The sequence below is a fragment of the Xyrauchen texanus genome, chromosome 42 (assembly GCF_025860055.1).
Source record: "Xyrauchen texanus isolate HMW12.3.18 chromosome 42, RBS_HiC_50CHRs, whole genome shotgun sequence".
Classification (NCBI taxonomy): Eukaryota; Metazoa; Chordata; class Actinopteri; order Cypriniformes; family Catostomidae; genus Xyrauchen; species Xyrauchen texanus.
Genome location: NC_068317.1, coordinates 5,634,333 through 5,657,020, shown reverse-complemented (window position 1 = coordinate 5,657,020; position 22,688 = coordinate 5,634,333). Strand labels below are relative to the sequence as shown.

Here is a 22,688-nt window from a genome sequence, read left to right as displayed (position 1 = left end):
GTATCCATAAAGCAACCAGCATTGTGGACGACCCCACACACCCCTCACACAAACTCTTTACCCTCCTCCCGTCTGGCAAGAGGTACCGAAGCATTCGGGCCCTCACGGCCAGACTGTGTAACAGCTTCTTCCCCAAGCCATCAGGCTTCTCAATACTCAGAGACTGGTTTGACACACACACGTGTCCTGAGTTGCACTTTAATAACTGTCACTTTATAACTGTCTGCTAACTGTCTGCTACCTCAATAACTGCTATGTGCATAGAACATTATCTCATAGTATGTTATGTTTACATTTTTAGAAACTGTCATCTTTTTGCACTACTGAGTACTGGTCGGTAGCTGCACTGTCTATTGTCCTGTTCATTGTCAGTAATTTGTTGTACTGTCCTGTACTTTTTGCACATGTTTGCACGTGCACTTTATATAGATATATATAGGTTTTTTTATATAGGTATTTTATTTCGTTGTGTAGTCTCATGTGGTCCTATGTTGGTCCTTTGTTGTTTTTATGTAGCACCATGGTCCTGGAGGAACGTTGTCTCGTTTTGCTGTGTACTGTACTAACTGTATATGGTTGAAACGACAATAAAAACCACTTGACTTGACTTGACTTGACTTGAAGGCTATACAATGCTTGAAATTGACAAATACTGAAGATTTCATACAAAGGTGTACAGTACAGTCTTCAAAGGCAAAGGACATCTGGCTCTAACAAGGACAGAAAGAGATGTGGAAGGCCAGATGTACAACTAAACAAGAGGATAAGTACATCAGAGTCTCTAGTTTGAGAAATAGACACCTCACATGTCCTCAGCTGACAGCTTCATTGAATTCTACCCGCTCAACAGCAGTTTCATGTACAACAGTAAAGAGAAGACTCAGGGGTGCAGGCCTTATGGGAAGAATCACAAAGAAAAAGACACTTGAAACAGAAAAACAAAAAGAAAAGGTCAGAGTGGTCAAAGAAACAGACATTGGACAACAGATCATTGGAAAAGAGTGTTATGGATCTTGACCCCATTGAGCTTTTGTGGGATCAGCTAGACTGTAAGGTGTGTGAGAAGTGCCCGACAAGACAGTCACATCTATGACAAGTGCTACAGGAAGTGTGGGGTGAAATGTCACCAGAGTATCTGGACAAACTGACAGCTCGAATGCCAAGGATCTGTAAAGCTGTCATTGCTGCACGTGGAGGATTTTTTGATGCGAAATCTTTTAATTAGTTTATGAAGTTCTGAAAACATAAAAAAGTAGATGTATTTAAATATGCAATGACTCATCTAAAAGTAATCTAGAAATGATCAGACTGATAACCTGAAAGGTGTAATCTAAAAAAAGATTACATTATTGATTACAATTGTAATTGTGTAATTTGTAATCATAACTGGATTACATTTCACAAGTAATCTACCCAACACTGATTGTATTTCTAATTATTATGTATGTGTTTATTGCATTATCTTTATTTGTGGGCTTTATTAAGTTAATATTGATTATATGTGATTAATTGTGATACATGTTATGAATGAATTGGCATGTCATTTAATTAATTAAATGAATAAAATATAATTGATTAATTATTTATTAATCTTTTTTTATATATGCTAACTTTTTTATTTGTAAACATACAGTGTTTATATTTTTTACTACTGACATTATTTTAAGGTGCTTGCAATGCAGCGCTGTATCAATATTCCTCAGACATTCTTTTTTATTTGTTTATCACAGTAGGGACGATATGCATTAAATAATGTGATTAACCACAAACAGAAGAAGAAGAAAGTGGAGATTGACTGAGCAGGGAGGACAATTTATAATAAAAAGGACTTAAATATTGATCTGTTTCTCACCCACACCTATCAAAACTTTTATGTTGCTCTTATTTGGATTTTGGAGCTTAAAAATTTTGGCACCCATTCACTTGCAATGTATGGACCCACGGAGCTGAAACATTCTTCTAAACATCTTCATTTGTGTTCAGCAGAAGAAAGAGAGTCATACACATCTGGATTGCCAGGAGGGTGATAATTTTCATTTTTGGGTGAACTATCCCTTTAATGTGGTTCTGCTCTGGCACTTTTCATTATGAAAAGTTATTTCTGATATATTTGGATATGTGGTCATTGTGTGTGACTTTTTAATGGTTAACTTATTTAAATAACTTTTTTTTTTTCATAGATTAGCTTTTCATACTCTCTAAAGCTGTGTGGCCAATGACCCTTTATCAGATCATAATCAAATGATTATAGAACTATAGGCACATGTCTTGTGATCATCTCTTTCTGTCTTTCTCTCTCTCAGGGGTCATTATACTGTTCCAGTGCCTGCTGGTCATTAGAGAATCTCAGAGCTCTTTAAGCTCTGTAGCAGGGGTGCTAACCCCAGAGTCCTGGCTAAAGTCCAACGGTGGCTCTTTCTCAATCTGGCCACCTTAATCATGCCTTTGTCTAATTGGCTAAATTAGTCTGGGCTCTGCACCCCAGCTGCGACAAAGCTCGGTCCTGTTGGCCTAATCAAAACTCTGCGCTGCGCCCGTAGTTTAACGAAGGGCTTTAACACAAAGTTTGGGTCTGGGTAATTGAAGGTCAGAAAGCAAATAATGTGTTTTTGCACAGGCAATTGATAAAGTGCCATACGATTCATTAGAATGAGCTTTAACAATATAAGGAAAAATAGTGTACACTCATATTGCTCTAAATTCGGTAGCAGTTGCACAGAAGACAAAGGTCAGAATTGCACAGGCAGCCCTGGCGGGTCTCAAACCCTCTCCCCTCCACTGTTGTCTGAAACTCACTGGAGCACTGCTGTGTTGGACTCAGCGAGAGTCTCCATCTCTCTCTTTCTCTGTGTATATCAGTGGTTGCCAGCGGGCTGGTCTCTCAGTATGTGTGCAGCTGCAGGGAGCGCCAAGGCCAAAGCTGCTGGTTTAATTGGCTCTCATTTACACAGTGGCGAGGATAGAGTCACCTGACTTATTCATCAGTCCTGCATTTTCTTCCAGACTTCCCTCACATCTTCCTAGTGGCGTGTCTAGACTTTTTTGAATGGGGTGACCCATGTGGGACACATACTCATTCAAGGGTGGCATGAAGCAATAAACTCAATGTCCCTAATAATAATAATAATACTAATAATTATTATTATTATATTTATATTTTTAGAATTTCAATATTCAAATGTTTACTTAAATAATTGATTAAACTCTATTAAATGCAAATACTGCAAAACACAGAAGACTCCAAATAGCTTGTATTTTCTTTTGCATTTTTTCAGTATAATTTTTATGTATGTAGTTTCCCTTAACTCTGCAACGGAAACTGCTAATATGGTTACTGTCTCTTTAACATTAAATACACTGTAGTTCTGAGCAGTTTTGGTGAGACAACACTGGCCGTGGCATGATGTAATTCTATCAAGTAGGCAACTGTTTTATTTTAAGACACTAAATAAGATATTAAAGATATTTCTTTTTATAAATAAAATACCTTTTTTTACATTTGCAGTCCCACAAAGCAAGCAAATTGACAATCGAACGGAGAGTGTTAAAGATGCACCACAAAATGACGTGGTTGGTTTTCCATCTCACATGTGCTTTTTTTGACAGTATAGGTTAGATTTAGGCTTAAAGTTTAGGGTGGGGAAGCACGTTTTGTTGATTTAAAACTCAATAGAGAATTAATGTAACTCACTTTTAGCACCTCACATTGGACATTTTACAATGTAACTGCTGCAATACGTGTAAGGACCAACTAATATCATTAGACAAAATATCGCCACAGTCGCTTAGTTTTCATGAGATCAGGCTGGAAAGTAATGTGGTTTGTGATCGTGTTTCACATTGAATTTAAAGCGTAGCAACATCAGTTTAACAACTTTAAATTATGAGTAGCTTGTAGCTTAGGAAGCCCAATGTTCCGCAGTCCCTTTGAGACCTTATCTTTCAAAATTCAAGACATCGTTCGTGAGCAGTGTTTGAGGGAGGAAGAGGAAGAAGGGATGAAAGAGCACAGGAAGGGAAGGGGATTACACCATTCTCTAATCAAACTCGCCTCAGTGCTCTTGTTCAATCAGACACCTGCTATTAAGTTGATAAATACACTTTTCACAGTGTGTGGCGGCACTCGTTGAGTAGCCCTGGATACCGCGCTGCCATCCTAAATCCTCTCTGCCAGGGCTCTACCCTTTATCCACCACTCTTCCTATTATCTCACATTTCACACATGACACCAGAATACATCCAAATGTCTCACCAGACCAGGACGTCGCAACCATATCAGTGGCACACCACAATTAGGGCTGAGTGCATCCCGAGAGCAAGGGTGGCTTTCACGACCCCATTAGTACTTTGTCTTCCCACTTTCCCTTTTTATTCCTTTAGTGGTAATGAAGGAAAAACTCTAGAGTGTCTCTTTATGGGGTGAGATGCAACTCATCCCCCCTTAATCTCTTGTCTTGGCTTTTCAGCAACGGCGGGCGTCCCACACTGTGACGGCCTGAGAGGATGCCCACCTGCTGGGAAACTTACTCAGCGCAGCATCAGGCCCACTGCTGCGCCTGATAAACACTAAATAGGCACCGTCACAGGAGAGCCTCTATGTGTGTTTGCCACATTTTGGGTTTTAAGGGTGCTGCAAAAATGTCACATGGCTCCATTGTACGGCGAGAACAATTGCGAAGGGGCATTAGCTCTTACATACTGTTCCACCTCTTTTTGTTCTCCTCCCTAACTCCTGTCATCTCTCAGCAGGGGTCCTGACACATCCCCTGGGGTTTCATCACCTCTCAGCCACAACGACTAAAGGGAGGGCCATGTAATGCCATGCTGGTCGCCAGTGTTGTGTCGTGATGGGTGGCTTTTTAAGTCACAGGTATGTAGTGATCTATGGTGATCTATGCGCTTTATCGAATCATTGGTAGACATCTACTCCATCTGATAATCCAGTATATGCATCTTTACTTTAGATTTCCCATTAAAGTACAAGGCCTGGGCCCTATCTAATACTGATTACTAATCTGATAAATTGAGTTGCTACTGAACGGTACTGACAAACAATATAGTTATTAGTTTAATAATCAAAAAAATATATATCAAGAAAAAATTCTGAAAAAATATTTTGAGAATTATTAAAAAAATTACAAAACTATAGAAATATTATATTCGCAATATATTGTCATTGGAGCATAATGTTACAGTGTAATGTTAGAATTCATGATTGTTATGCAAAACATTTCAGCAATATCACATTTGCAATAGAGCGCAATAGTGCCCGCCAGCCTTTTCAGCCATTGGGGTTCGGGAAGTATTTTTCCCCATCAATGTTTTCCATTGAAATTTCATAAAATACCTTATAAAAGCATTCTTATCCATGGACCAAACAAAACAAACCAGTTCCGATGTGAATCACAAGATTTTTAAACTTTAATTTAAAGTGAAAATGTGTTTGAAAAAGACAAAAGTACATGACTCTGTACTTACCATTTTTAATGAGGGAATAAACTTGTCATGTTTATTCTGTTGGTTCCTGTTTTTCGTGTCTTTTATTTTGAAATTTGTTCACTTCTTTTCTAGTCATGTAATTATCCTGTTCCTGCCATGTTTCATGTGTTTTTTTCTCATTGGTTCCTTTGTTTATAAGGCTTGTCTTATTATTGGTTCTTGTTTCATTGTGTTGTTATATTGTTATTTCCATTGGATGTCTTGTTAACTTGTTACCCATGTCAGATTATTTATAGCCCTTATGTTTGCCTTATTTTTGTTGAGTATTGTTTGTGTAGCGTCATAATCATAGTCCAGTTCATGTGTTGTATTTTGTTCATGTTTGTAGTTAGGTTTTTTTGGGATAACCCGTTTGGAATAAAACTGCACTAGGTTTCTACACTTCATGTCATCGTCTTCGTCCTTGCCAGCAACGTTACAGAATACTCAACCTCACAATGGACTCAGCAGTTTGGCTTCAGTGGGGAATCGTCCCCTGGAGAACTATGTGATGGACTTCTGCTCGCTGGCCAGCCAAGTGGACTTTAATGAGGTTGCCCTCAAAGACATTTTTTGCTTTACTGATTGAGTCTATCTCATCCTTGATGCCAGGCGGTCGCAGTCCCCTCAATCTGGCCCAATATATCGACCCAGATCATTGGTTCCATGTTCACTGTGGGAGAGGCAGATACCGAGCCAGAGTTCCACAACATGGCCGCCGCCGAGCCAAAGTTCCTCGACATGGCCTCCAAGCCAGCATCCCATGTCATTGCCAATGAGCCCATGCCTGACATGGCCAATGAGCCAACGAGACTCTGTTCACACCCACAACCACAGAAGTCGTTCCCCAGTCTCAGTCCTCGCCCCTGACCACAGTGGTCATTCCCGAGACTCTGTTCATGCCCATGACCACAGAGGTCGTTCCAGAGACTCTGTTCATGCCCACGACCACAGCGGTCTCTCCCAAGACTCCGCTCATGTTCACGACCATGGAGATAGTTACCAACTCTATACCCATGTATACAACCACGGAGGTCGTTTCTAAGTCTCTGTCCATACCCACAACCACAGAGGTCGCTCTCAAGACTCCGCTCATGTTCACGACCACTGAGGTCTTTTCCTAGTCAATTAGCACACTTAGTTTGAGCCTCCCACAGCTCCAGGCCATGTCACCGCCGCGCCTGAGTCTGCTCCAGGCCATGTCACCGCCGCGCCTGAGTCTGCTCCATGTCATAGCCAAGCCCCAGACTGCCCCATGCCATGTCATAAGCAAGCCTCTGCTCCACGGTCCAGAACCGCCTCTGCTCCACAGGGGACCTCTATCCCAACGACTCCACCTTGGTCCCCAGCCCCATCGGCTCCGCACCTCAAGCCTTTCATGCAACCAAACCCCCACCCCCCAGCATCCCGGACTCCGCCTTGATCCCATGCTCGATGCCCTGCTACGTCAATTTGCCACAGCCCTTATTTTTGCCTTAGTCTTTGTCGAGTATTGTTTGTGTAGTGTTGTGTCATAGTCGTAGTCCAGTTCAGTTCATGTTTTGTATTTTGTTCACGTTTGTAGTTAGGTTTTTTTTGGGATAACCCGTTTGGAATAAAACTGCGCTTGGGTTCTACATTTCATGTCATCGTCTACGTCCTTGCCAGCAACGCTACAGAACTACAATCCCATGAAGGATACGTTTATAAAAATTATATAAAACTGCAAAATTATTGCTTTCAAGTTGTTGCTTATAAGTATAGAAACACTATATTTTTATTTAAATACAAAATATTCAGATATTTGCAAATATATATGTAGATAAAATGTGTAGGGAGACCATCTCGACTGTATCATTCACAGTATGTCATGGGCGGTCGCTGAAGTGGTTTGGTGCACTTTGTTGGCTGTAACTCTGATTGGTGGATCTTTCTCTGATGGATAGTGCAGTTTTTTCAGAACAAAATCAGTTAAACAGTTAAGTTTCAATTATATTGACTGATGGCTTTAGCAGAAGCATATACCATCAATTAATCTTGGCACTTATGGAAGGTCTGTCTTTAAAGGTTTGTAAGGTATTATTAAAAATAAATTTGCCTGTGGAAAAACACAAATGGGATTTTTACTTCTGGAACCCAACTGTTGTGCTCTATTGTGCTATTGTACTATATAATAGCACAGCTGTGGCCGCAGGTAATATCACCACAGCTGGGGTTAAAGTTAGTGCAACAACACAAATGTGAGTGTGATATTGATTTTTTTTTTACAACAGTTCTATGTACAAGGATTTTGAGTACTCTCCATTGTAGACACGATGTGGCCAGTTATTTTGTCATGTCATGCCCTGCTAACAAAAAAATGGTTCCAAAAGAAGCCAAATCAGGAGACAGCATTGCATGTTACTGAGCAATGCACAGCCTGTCTGAAATGACATAAACACGGTTTAAGTGCTGTTAAAGATACACTATGTAACTTTTGGCCCTCTAACAGTTTAATCATAGAACTGCAAGTTGTTTGTGGAGGAACATTGTGTTGGTAATTACGTCAGATGTGCTTTTGCTTTGCAATTCTGTGCAGATGAATCTGATGGGTTGAATACCACCAGTGTAACCATGGTTACAGGTGATCAACTTATCAGAGAAAATGTCACTAACAATGACAAAATTCGTCGCCTTTCCTAAAAATGTATTAAAATAACTAAAGGAAGAAAAAGACAGACATCCGCTATTGTTTTGACTTGTTGAAAACAATTGTTTTAAAATAAATAGCGTAACAAAAGTTTTAGACATAACGATTGCAAGTCCTATCAGATAAAATCAAACAGAAGAAATGGTGCAAACTGTGGAAATTATAACTTAGCTAGCAGGCTAATAGACCAAGGTAGTAACTGATTTAGAGATTGGCCTTGTTACCAGCATAAAGTTATTTTTCCCCATTCTCCTTCCTTGAAAATTAAGTTGAAAGCATTGCAGTACCACAATCCATAATAACATGCCCCATTTGAATCGCTAATGCTATCTAACGAACTACTGCACTAAGAGACGGTCCGATAAAACGGTCCAAACCTGTCTCTTAATTTTATCGCACCAAATAAATGTTAACTGTCAAGCGAGAAAAACTCCACCTCTGGGTCGGTTTTAAATCCTATAAGAAAAAATGGATTTAGACTCCGTCTCAATGATGCCGCGCATCACGAGTGAGTGCACACAGTCAGTGCTGAACTGTCTGAGAGCACTCAGGCAGAAAACGTCGGTCCCACTGAAATTATTTAGAGGCTCCTGGGACATATGGCATCCTCAGTGGCGGTCACGGCACTCTGGTTGATGCATATTCATCATTTTTCATTCATTTTTTTTTTTCATCTTAGAAATATATCCAGATTACGGCCCATGCTGTCCTTTCCTGTAGCTGAAAAATTAATTAATAATTTTAATTGTTTTTTTCTAGAATTGATTATTGTAATGCCTTGTTAGCAGGAGCATAAAAATCTATTCTGAATAAACTTCAGTGGGTACAAAACTCTGCCGCACGTATTCTGACTAGGACAAGACAAAGAGATCATATAAAACCTATTTTAGAGATCCTGCATTGGTTACCTGTTAAATTTCGTGTTGATTTTAAGATTCTGATGTTGACGTACAAGGCATTGAATGGACTCGCTCCTCAATATCTCACCGAGCTTTTAATGCCCTACATCCCAACACGTAATCTTCACTCTGCTGATGCCGGTCTTTTAGCTGTTCCGGTAACGAATCTAAAAACAATGGGTGATAGGGCATTCTCTTCAGTCGCCCCAAAGTTATGGAACTCCTTGCCTTCTGAAATAAGATTTGCACCATCTTTGAAAAGGTTTAAAACATCCCTTAAAACTCATTATTTTACGGAAGCATTTGGGTAAAGGTGATATTAGTGTTTGTTAATGAGATGTATCTTATGGTTTTACTCTGTCTTGATATTTATTTATTTATTTATTTTTTTTGTGTTGTTTTTAGGTTTGTAATCTTGTGTGAAATATTTTGTATTGTGTGATCATGCCTTTTTATGTGTTATTTTTTTATTTCGCTTATGTAAAGCGCTCTGAGAATTAACTTTTAAAAGCGCTATACAAAATAAAGTTATTATTATTATTATATGAGACCGCTTGAGCACTGGCTTCAGACTCGTGTCCCGAGATGGGCATGGGCAACGGGTGCCACGGCGCATACCGCATGCTCATCACGCTGGTCTGCTGCTGTCTGTTCAGCTCTTGGACTGACCTGTCATTTCTATCAGCAGGGGTTCCCTTAGAGCATGTCTCCAGGTGTGTTGTGGTTACAACAGACACCTCCAAGTCTGGCTGGGGCACCGTGTGCACTAGTCCATAACTGCATTGGCACATCAACTGCCTCGAGATGCTGGCAGTATTGCTTGCCCTGTGGAGACTTTTGCCGATTATCCAGGGCAAGCATGTGTTGGTCCGAACGGACAACACGGCAACGGACAACACGGCGATGGTAGTGTACATCAACCACCAAGGCAGTGTACGCTCTTGTCGCATGTCGCTACTTGCCTGCCGTCTCCTCCTCTGGAGGCAGCTGCGACTCAAGTTGTTGCAAGCCACTCATATCCCGGGCAACCTCAACAGCACAGCGTACACGCTGTCATGGCAGGTCACGCTCAGGGGAGAGTGGAGACTCCATCCCCAGGTGGTCCAGCTGATTTGGAGTCAATTCGATCAAGCACAGGTGAACCTGTTCGCTTCTTGGGAATCCTCCCACTGCCCACTCTGGTATGCACTGGCACACAGCTGGCCCCCGGGGCTAAGCAAGTATGCATTCCCCCAAGTTAGCCTACTTGCACAGACATTCTGCAAGGTCAGGGAGGACAAGGAGCAGGTGGTCCAAATAGTACCTTACTTGCCCACCCAGACTTAGTTTTCGAACCTCAAGCTCCTCGTGACAGACCCCACTGACGAATTCCCTTGAGGATGGACCTTCTTTCTCAGGGACTGTGTACTACTTGGCACCCGCGACCAGACTTCTGGAACCTCCATGTCTGGCCCTCGGACGGGATGCGGAAGACCGAAGTGGCCGACCACCTGCATTGGTAGACACAATCACTCAGTTCAGGGCTCCCTCTATGCTTGTATACCCTGAAGTTGCGTCTGTTAGCTAAGTGGTGTACATCTCGATGCGAAGACCCCCAGAGATGCACAGTGAGATCAGTGCTTTCCTTCCTGCAGGACAGGCTGGAGGGGTGGCTGTTCCCCTCCACCTTGAAGGTGTATGTAGCAGCTATATCGGCACATCACAATGCAGTAGACTGTAAGTACTTATGGAAGCACGACTTCATCATCCCCCAGATAGCGTCTCATCCCCTCGAGGGACCTCTCTGTGGTCCTTCGGGCCTACAGGGAGCTCCATTTCAGCCTCTAGAGTCAGTGGAGCACACATAACTCTCTTTAAAGACTGTCCTCCTGACTGCCCTCACATCCACCAGGAAGGTAGGGGAACTGCAGGTGTTCTCTGTCAGTGAAATGTGCATGGAGTTCAGAGTTACTCTCATGTGATCCTTAGACCCTGACCGGGCTATGACCCTGTTTAGGGATTAGGTGGTGAACCTGCAAGCTCTACCCCAGGAGAAGGCAGACCTAGCCTTGGCGTTGCTGTGTCCGGTGCATGCTTTGCACAGCTATTTGGATTGCATGCAGAGCTTTAGAAGCTACAAGCAGCTCTTTGTCTGCTTTGGTTGACAGCGGAAAAAGTGCGCTGTCTCCAAACAGAGGATCGCCCGCTTTGTCATTGACGCCATCAGTATGGCTTATCACACCCAGGACGTGCCGCCCCCCTTGGGGCTACAAGCCTCAAGGCCTCCTGTGCTCTGACCAATGGAACCTCTTTAGCAGACATCTGCAGAGCAGCGGGCTGGGCAACATCCAACACCTTTGCGAGATTCTATAATCTCCGGGTTGAGCTGGTCTCGTCCTGTGTAGTCAGGTACGAGCAGGTAAGTTCCGGGCAGCTGGCCTTGTGCATATTGCCTTTCCCCTCCCCTGAGTTGAAGATGTGTCCTTTTTACCCCCAGTCATGTTAATGAAGTTGTGGACCCTGGATGTCCTTTCTTCTCTGTATTGGAGTAGGTGCTCCACATTTGTCAGTAGGTAACCCTGTGTGATATATGTTCCACAAAATGGTTTCCCATTTGGTAAACCGCATCTTCCTTGGGCAGACGTCCCTCTGCCCTTGGTCACCGTGTTTGTAGAACTCCTCCCCTCGGGTAGGACCTACCACGGGACTTCTCCACGTGAGTTGCTTCCAACAAGACTTTTGGTAAGATCATGTGACGTATTTCCACTCAAATGCCCCCCCCCCCTCCGGGCAGGGTGTGGTCTCCGCAGTGTCCTCCGCTTGGAAGGGACACCCCCTGACTCAGACCCTATATGGCCCCAGCTGAACGATTTTGTTCTTTTTGGGGAGAAAAAAAAAGAAGAGGCCACGGCTGGGACAGCCGGTCCCCAATTTTGGGCATTCGACTTGTCTCCGAGATGCAGGGGACCTGTAAGAGCATTGGGGGAGGTTACGAGATGGACAGGTATGCTGGCTATGAGGCACGCAGAGGCCTGCCCATCTCACACTGCCAGTCCACGTAACACAGTTTAGTTAGTTGTGGCGTTTTGTATAGGAACCTCTAGTGTCACTACATCGACACAACTTCGAGTGAGTGACAGAAGGGGAATGTCTCAGTTACTGTCGTTCACTGATGGAGGGAACGAGATGATTTGTTCATCCTGCCACAACACTGAACTACCCACTGAAATGGCCGGGACCATGTCTCGGTTCCTCAGCACAAAACCTAAATGAGTGGTTGCAAGCCACCTCCTTTTTTACCCGTATGTCCAGGGGAGTGGCATGCAAATTCCACTCGCCAATTCCCATTGGCCTTTTCTCAAGGATCAGAGGTGTTTGGGGCACCCAAGTTCAACCCCTAGTGTCACTACATCGACACAACGTCTCATTCCCGCCATCAGGGAACTGAGGTTACGACAGTAACCGAGACATTTCCTTAATATTACCTATATCCCCAAAATTAATAAAATATTGAGCAGCTTAGGGAGCAATATTTCAGACAGAAAAAACAAAAGTTTGTGCTAACCCACTTTTAAAAAGCACCAGCTTCCACTTTTAATACAGTATGATTAATATCATTTTCTGAAAATGTAATACATTGATGATCTATAATTCTATACTTGTGGATCATATTATTGTTTCCAATCAGAGACCATAAGAGAGAGGAATCTGATTATATTTCACCACTCCTCTGCGTACACAATAAAATAAATAAAATAATAAAAGTTTCCAGAGATCTCATAGAGATGTTATTACTTTGTTGAAAAATATTGAATAAATATTTGGATTCTAATAAATTTTGGTCGAAAACCACAACAGAAGCCATAGCTGCCAGCATGACAGAAATCATTTCAAGTGTCTTTGCAATTGTGCCAGTCTTTACATTACAGAGTGAAAATGTTTTTCTCCTAAAAAAAACTTGAAATGGCAAATTAAATGCCAAGTTCCCTTGTTCTGGGTCTCGGCCACTATATCACCAGCACTGAATGAACAAACCCACGATGACCCAACCAGGGGAGGAAAACACATGTTCTCCGGCTCGGCCGTGGCTGGCTACCTGCAGAGAGGGCTGGGAATTCCAGCAGGAGGCAAAGGAAGAGGAACGCTACCCATACCACTCGCTGGGTAGCCATTAGTGTGTCCGTTTGTGTGTATGGAGAAGAGAAATACACAGGGGTGCATTTTTACAACAGCTTTTCACCCAGCGTCCAACCCATCAAAGTAGTTGATATTTGCTGTATGAACTATATGGTAACGGGTGCAGTGAACGAGAGTGTCTTCCACACTGTGCATAACATATGAAAATATTAAGAAAGTCTCCTTATTGTGATCTTTGCATCTGTAGATAAGGGTTATTAAAGTTTGGAAAATGCACATTTTCTGTTTTACTATTTATCCCTACATAGTATGGGATAGGATATTTTTTCCCATTTGATTTTCTGACATAAGATAGCTCGATTAAACTGTGTACCACAATGGAAGATGGAAAATTATCCAAAAATAAATTTTATAATAATTTTTATTTAATAAAAATTATACATTTGTCTTTGAATTAAATTATTATTTAATTAACTTATGTATTTATACCCTTGAAACTCCAACAAACTAAAATTGAGTGAATCATTATCATGTGTTCTTCAATATAATTTTCACTGTCACTAAAGTCTAGCTCATCTTCACTGTTGTAAATCAGAAGTAAGCACTGTGCACTCTTCTCGCCTTTTCCATAAAACATTGCGGTGTTATTTATCCATAAATGCAATTATATTATGGCAAACATTCCTAAATAAATAAATGCAATAATATAAAGATGACACTATCTATAAAATTCCCAATGAGAAAACGCATTATTGCTTTTCCATTTGTGGTACACAGTTGCCATATTGCAACATATTCACTTCTCAGTTGTGGTACAGAGTTGCCACATGGCAATATTCATATTTTCTAAATTTCCTATAAAACTATGTTAGGTACCGTTGATAAGTTAACAACACTGACTAATTAACTTATCAAAGATTCAGCAAAAAATAAAAATCATCACACCATTTTATTTCCAACCATGCATTATATTTTAGTTTTTTTCAGAAAGGGAAGAAATTAAAAAAAGAAAATAAATTGTTGCCATATGGCTTCACCATATCATACCGTGTTTTATATATATATATATATATATATATATATATATATATATATATATATATATATTGTTTTTTATACTGTTTACAGAAAGTTAAAAATTGTATTTATTTATTTTTATTTAATTTTTTGTTGATTTGTTTTAGTTAAGTTAGTTTTAATTGTTCATAAATAGTTTTTTATCCTTGGAAAATATTTACGTTTTGTTTGTATTAATTGTATTTATGTATATATTTTTGTTAACACTTTACGATACAAAAGTTACAAATCTATTTGTTCATTTATTAATCTTGGTTAGTGTTATTTAATACATTTACAATTGTTAATTATTATTTTATTTTTTTCATTTTAGTTCATAATGCATTAACTAATGGTAACATATTCAACTTTTAATGTAAACCTGTATTAGTATAAGTAGAAATTAACATTAACCAAGATTAAGGAGTGATTGTTTTTGTGCTAACCAGTCATGACCATGGCAGTCGACAGGACATTTTGCCAATCGTTCGATTTCTACAGCATTGGATTGCTTTGCCCACTGCAAAAGCGAATTGGACCTCTTAACTGTGTGTTAAATATAAAATCTTTTCATTAACTGTTATTGTTTCGCATTCAGTGAGAAAAGAGTAATTGCTTGTTGCAAGACACGCACAACTCTTTAGTGTGTTCATGTGTTCCTCTTTGGCTCTGCTCAGCGAGGATCATTGTTGCCTGTTGTTTTTTTATAGTCCATAAAATTTTCGCCACCCTCCCAACATATGTGGGAAGTATAGCTGCTTTGTCCATCATCACTTCCATTTTGGGATATTTTTTATGGGATATCTCTCACTTTTCAAATCACAGACTTAGATCTGTGCATCATTTGAGGTTGGTTGATATAAAACTTTGTATGGACCCCAGCCATGACCAATACCTAATCATAAAGGCATTTTGAGGTCTTGAAAGAGTAGAGGCGCTTTGGAAAGAGATGTACTGTCTGGAGAGAATGTCTGTCTGTAAGTGGGCATGGTCGAGGCAAGAAGCGGGGCATTGAAATGAGCTCCATGAGCAAGTGAGGGGGTTGTATCTTCAATCACAGTTATTTACTTTGACCCTCAAGCAACAGGGTGTACTCGCAGGGCACATGCCAAACTCTGCAGGTGGGCGGCGCTGCTCTGTGCCCTCATTCACCCCAACATGTATATTTCCCTCCCTCTGTCTATGTCATAGATAAGCACGTAGAATTCCTGCTATATTTCACATAGAAACTGTGAATCTACATCAGAGAGGATATTGCAACAAACCCAAACCAGCAGTTCAATGAGATATAGCTGTTTATTCCTGCTAAAAATATAACATTCTCTAACAGTAGTCCTCAACTGGATTTGCATCAGTGGTTTCATGCTCTGGGCAGCCAATAATTTACTGCACAAAATACATTGTGGTCAGCAGTAACCATGTTTCATGTTCAACATGATCACGTGGGAATTCAACATGATGCTACTGAATGTTCAGGTACACTGACATCAACCATCCTCTACTGAGTTACTGACAATTTGTACATCCCAACAGAAATTTTTGCATCTTTTCAAATGCGTTTAACTTTTCCCATTGCACCAATGATAGCTCATTGCACAACTGGCATCAGAGACAAGAGTTCTGGTCCAACGGAAACCAAGAAGTAATTGCGTTCACCTACTTACCAGTCATGTTTCCATCCGAGTTACGAATGTAATTTATGTGAAAAATCTGAATATCACAAAAATAATTTGGAAATTTCCATCCCAGATTTCCATTTAATTTGTCGGATGGTGATTTGACACCATTCCAGCTTCCATTGCTAATTTAATGGCGAGTATGAGACCAAAATAGTCACTTCTCAGGAAATTGGCGCAAAATAAAAATTAAAATGGAAGTTGAACTCACAGTAGCTCTTTCGTTAAATGTAATAAATTCCTACTTGCTGTTTAGAGTGTGAAGACAAAACGTTCTGACGAATGTAATGTTTGCTGACGTTCTGTGGCAGATGTCTTATATCTGGGAGTGAAGGAGTGTCAGACAGTTCTTGGAGGTAATAGTAGACAATCACTTTGATGCCCGACTTTGGCATTTCAGAATAGCTAGAGCAACATTTCAGATGGGATGAGACTATATTGATGATATACTTTGAGCGAATGATGTATTCATATGGCTTGTTGAGTTAATGTCACATTAGTTTTTTGATGTGCATCTACAGTATATTACTATATAAATTCTATTGGAATATATTCGGTATATGTGTTTCCATCATAGTTTATGCACATGTCTTCATATTGAATAAAAATGTACACCTCAAGCGATCATATACGTTTTTTATGCACATTTTGGAGATTTTGTTTGCATCTTGATGTTTTCATCCAACATTGTTTTATGTAATATCCCAAAATTTGCATATACAGTAAGTACCTGGATGGAAAGAAAGCTTACTGTACACATTTCAGTGGTTGCATTTTCTCTCTAAGATTACTTTTTTTACTCCACTGAGGATTAGGTTTAGGGTTGGGATTAGGGTTAAGAGTTAATAAAATCTACATTCTTATTGACTGTATTACATAATTAATACATAACTAAAAATACAACTCACTTTACAGCTCACTTTTGGCACCACTCTGTGGACATTTCACCCAGAAACTGGAGCTCACACGTGCCCATGCGTTCAACAACACTTTCAGCTTCAGCCACTGGTGGCAGAGCTTCAAATTTCGGTGAGCACAGAGCAATTTCTGCTGTAGAACTTTTGACCTACTTTCACAGTCAGATACATCTGTTCTTCATTGCTAGTTAACTTGTATACAATGTAGTCTATGTCTTACTTCCTTTTACATTTTTTTTTCCTTTTCTCCCCAATTTGGAATGCCCAATTCCCAATGCGCTCTAGGTCCTTGTTATGGCGTAGTGACTCGCCTCATTCCGGGTGGCAGAGGACGAATCTCAGTTGCCTCTGCGTCAATCCGCGCATCTTATCACATGGCTTGATGAGCGCGTTACCACGGAGACCTAGCTCTTGTGGCTTCACGCTATTCTCCGCGGCATCAATGCACAACTCACAACTCACCACACACCCGACCGAGAACAGAACCACATTATAGCGACCACGAGGAGGTTACCCCATGTGACTCTACCCTCCCTAGCAACCGGGCCAATTTGGTTGCTTAGGAGACCTGGCTGAAGTAACTCAGCATGCCCTGGATTCGAAGTCACGACTCCAAGGGTGGTATTCAGCGTCAATACTCGATGAGCTACCCAGGCCCCCTTTCTTTTGTTTTGTTAATGGTATTTAAGGGAGAAGGCATGTCACGCATCCTGTACATGTTGGTATCTGCCAAATTTAGATAACTTCTACAAAAAGACAGATGAGTTTGCAAATACAGAAAATCCTGTAGAGTTTGACTGGACACACAGCCTTTGTTGTTTTTTATTCATTTTAGTTCATAATGCATTAACTAATGGTAACATATTCAACTTTTGTTGTAAACCTGTATTAGTATAAGTACAAATTAACATTAACCAAGATTAAGGAGTGATTGTTTTGTCCTAACCAGTCATGACCGTGGCAGTCGACAGGACATAAACGTTTTCTCCATTTCAAAAATGTATAAGCCTATTGACTTTGCTCTGATAACTACACACAATTTTATGATTAGTTGCATTATTTACATTTAGCATTGTTTTTCTTGACCGTGACCCTATCAGAACAGACCTGCGACAGACCAGTTGCCAATTATCAGTTGTTGCTGCTTGAGCAGTAACAAGCACCATGTCACCATCATGATTTTCTCTGTATAGGTTTGCATAAACACTAATGCGAGGTTAGAAACAATGACTGCAAAAGCGCATTATTAGAGAGTTTCTTAGGAAGAGGTTAATTGCTCTGTGTGTGGTGTCTACGGAGCAGTTCGAGGAAAATCACACTTCTGTCATCATGCAGTAGCTGGAGGACACAATTATCCAAATCAATTTCAGGAACAATCTCTGCTATTGCAAGAGCCATTAAAATTTAATACTAAATAAACTTAACATTTGTAATTCGGCTAGACAATGTCATAAACGTGTGTAAAACTATCTGATAAATTATGCATGTCTTTAACTTCAACGCATAAATAATCTGGCAATTAAAAGCTGCATTATGTAGAGGGAAACGAAGAGAGAGGGAAACAGTTTTAAGATGTTAATTATTCAACTGAACTCTACCTGCCTGCCATTGATGTGATCAAGGTGATTAATACGGCACTATTAGTATGCTGATCCCATTGCAGTGGCGAGGGACGGCCTTGATTTATTTACTTTGTACAATTAGGCTATGTGATTAGGAGTGCAAACATAATTGGATTTGCAAGACCCATACGCATGTAATTACAGCAGCAATGCATCTTTCTTTGTGATCCTCGCTGACGGGCTACAGGGTGAAGGCTGAGTTTAACCCCTGTTAGTGGCGGAAGAGGACTCGTATTGCTCTGAATGAGGATCAGAGAGCTGTTTCATAATGCTTAATTGATTGTACAGTCTTGTCAGAGTGTCATAGAGCGATAGAGAGTAGCATGAAAGCATAGAAGATATAGCCGCGGGGGGAATTGTGTACTCACTACATATAACCCTCACCGCGGTTAGCCGTGACTGGATACAGGCAGGCTAAACCCGCCATGGCACCATGCTGGATATGACACCCCAGCGTTAGAGAAGACACCAACCGCCTCCATGTCATTTCAATTACCACCTCAGAGGTGTAGCAACCTGAGGAGACTAGGAATCAATGTTTTCACTCACTTACTCATCCTTAATTAAAACACCATGTACACGCAATAAGCATTCTTCACAAAGCTTCACTTAGCCTGAACAAAACAGTACTATGGTGGTACCATGGGGCAGTGACATTGGCATATGGTAATGCCATGGCACTGAATGATTACCATGTGTAAACACCATGTTATTTAAATGGCACTCCAAGGTCCTGCAACAAATACCACCACATTAATATGGAACTTCACCAAAATCATGGTATTACCATGCTAAACTTTCCAAAACATAGCATGGAACTTAGATTTATATCATGGTGCTGAATATGCATCATACAATTACATTGTATTCCAAGGTGATTCAAAGAATACCAAATATTACCATAATCATATTTTGTTAGCAGGTGAAAATATATACAGTAAATAAGACTTAGAATAAATAAAGTATTTTGTGTTCATTCTTTGTTAACTTTGAGACAAAGGATAATCTTCTACTTAAAAAATACCATGCCATTGTATTTCAAGATGCTTCAAAGAATAGAATTACATTAACAAATGTAAAAGAAATCTATAAATAAAATAAATACGTTCAAATGTTTAAATGTACTATGTCCATATATATATATATATATATATATATATATATATATATATATATATATATATATATATAATCATGGTAATACAATGGCACTTTGAAAATCTGTATAAAATGGTAATACAATGGGTTTTTCTTGTTAGCAGTTGCATTTAAATTCTTTTTTTAAATAAAGAAAGGTTAAAAATGTTATTTTTACTTAAAAAATGTTTAGATAATAAAATTACAATGAAGGAAGTATTTGGTACATGTACAAAAATATCCTTTAATAATATTTTTTTATTTTAAAAATAGGGTAAATCATGTATATACCATGATTTACCCTATTTAAAAATACATTATATATATATATATATATATATATATATATATATATATATATATATATATATATATATATATATATATATTTGCATAGATTTATTTTTACATTATATTCTATGGTACAAAAATACCAAGATAAATACCATCATACTATTTTCATTTATTTATAAAAAATGTTTTATATGAAATAATATATTTTCTAATGAAATAATAATAATAAATAAAATAATTTAAATAAAATATAAAATAAAATTAACTTAACAGTCTTTTGTGCACATACTTGGCCTACCGTTTGTCAAATAATAATCTGTTTTCACCCAACATTCAGCACAGGAAGTAGATGTTTGTGACCAGTGGTTGCAGGATTGGGCATATTTTGAGTTTAAAGGAAGCTGACTTTGAGAAAGCTGGGCATCCAGTGCGATTGCCGGCCCGGGGCCCTCAATGGAAAGTTGTGTGGAGAAGCTGTGGTTGCCAGGCACCTCCTGAGGTGACTCTATCAGAGCCAGTCAAGCCTAAAATCAATCACTCAAACCTATCAAAGGCTGCCCCGCCATTGTGAACCGGCCATCTGGGCCTCTGCATACTGTCTGCCTCAGTTTCTTTCTCTGTGAGTGAATGTGTGTGTGTGTGTGTGTGTGTGTGTGTGTGTATCTGCATGTGCAACTAAATTAACAGACGGGTTTATGACAGTCACCGCCATAGCACACATGTTTTTTTGCATCTGTTAAACATTCACACTTTCCTTGGCTGTAACGGTACTTTCAGGACAAAAGTCGATGTCACTGGACCGCATTATTTGGCATCGGTGTCTGACATTGCAGCTCCTTAACTGACTGTAGGGGCAATGGGATCGTACTCTCGGCCGACCACGGGCAGCTCTTTCAGGTCTACTGCTGCTAATCAAGCTAACTAACTGTCCTGCAGCAGAACATGCAAGCGGGGGCAAAGCACATTCCGTCTGCCATTGGAGGGCAGTAGAACACAGAGCATCTATCAGTCTGTCTGCGCCTGTTGTATTCCCACTTATTGTGCTCACAGCCATGTCAAAGCCTGCAGGGACCGCCGAGAGGTCAGGCCAGAGAACGGATAAGCTGTGGCTGGCAAAAGTATGGCGCACTGTCAGCATAGAACAATTGTGAAGATAGAAATGTTCTTTGGCATTTGGGATTTGTCCATTGGAATTTTCATTTTGCCTGGTTTGAAGGGACACAAGAAAGGGATAATATACAGTCAGTTGGTCATAATTATCATGCTGACAGGGTTTATTTGCCATAATAACTGACATTATCCTGCTTATTACACTGCTAATTAGCGAAAGGAAAAAATAAATGTAACATGAAATACAGATTTAAGCTAAAATGATTTGATTATGTGAGAAGAATGTGACCGCAAAGTGCTTTCAGAGACTGTAGTGCACAAAACTGGTTGCCAGGGACGAGATTCTATTCAGTTTAGTCATTATACAAAATATTTCACCGCAGATTGCCATGGTACTAAATTATTACCATATACAATGCTATTTATATTTCCAAGGAACTTCAAGTTATTACCATGAAACACATCCAAAAAAACATGGTAAAACTTTATTTATTTTTTTAAAAACAGGTGTATTTTATTTAAGTTTTATTTAAGTGTAAAGCCTTTGTTATGTTTCTAAACTTGTTTATTAAATAAATGAATAAATATTTATTATATTACAAGGTATTACATATTAAACATCAGTTTAGTATACCATAATTATACAAAATATTTGATTACACAATGCCAATGGAAATCATGGTATTGAATGATAAGCATAATTACATTATATATATATATATATATATATATATATATATATATATATATATATATATATATATATATATATATATAAAAGTAAAACAAACGTTTTTGTCAGCAGGTGTATTTCCTTTAATTTACAGCCATTATTACCTTTCTAAAGAGGTTGAATAATTAAATCAATTATTTAATATTCATTTATTTAATAAATGATAAATATATATTTATTTATTATTAAATTTATTTTTTTAATATGTGTTTCTTAAATAAATAAATATTAATAAATAAATAAATATTTATTTATTATTACATTTATTTTATTTTATATTTATTTCTTAAATAAATAAAAAACATAAAAATTATTTAATAATAAATACATATTTATTTCTTATTACATTTAATATTTTTATATTTATTTCTTAAATAAATAAAAAACAAAAAATGTATTTAATAATAAATAAATATATATTTATTATTACATTTATTTTTTTTATATTTATTTCTTAAATAAAAAAACAAAAAATGTATTTAATAATAAATAAATATATATTTATTATTACATTTATTTTTGTATATTTATTTCTTAAATAAATAAAAAACATAAAAAAAAAATGTTTTGAGTTGAAATGATTTGATCATGTGAGAAGAAAGGGAGACAATGCAGACTGTACACACAAACATGGAACTATTGCTACTATTTGATGTAATTGATAGTAATATATGAAATGAAATGTAGACTCCCCTTCAATACTGTATGTATATGAGATAATTCAGCAATTGTTCCACCTTGAAATTTATGGATGGGCCTTAGTTTGCTTTTTGAATTGGATGGATCTGCATTTTTATGGCATTTCCCGCAGCTCCAACTGCAATCACAAAAATGCAAATTTTATGACCAATTGTATTTTCTGGGATGGCACTTGGAAAGATCAAAGCTGTTACAAAATGAACCTAACACAGCAGAGGTGCACGCAGTTTATTACTGCAGTCAGAATGTAATATAGACAATCCCTCAAAACCTCCCTGAGATG

General features: G+C 38.8%; 1 protein-coding gene across 1 annotated transcript in view; it reads right to left on the bottom strand.

Annotated features, from left to right (window-relative positions):
- Positions 1-9,995, bottom strand: part of LOC127634802 (uncharacterized) — a 51,072-nt gene extending 41,077 nt beyond the window's left edge. The window contains exon 1 of the mRNA XM_052114479.1: positions 9,608-9,995. Within this exon, the coding sequence (XP_051970439.1) occupies positions 9,608-9,995 (388 nt within the window). The remainder of the gene's footprint in view (positions 1-9,607) is intronic.
- Positions 9,996-22,688: the final 12,693 nt, after the last annotated feature.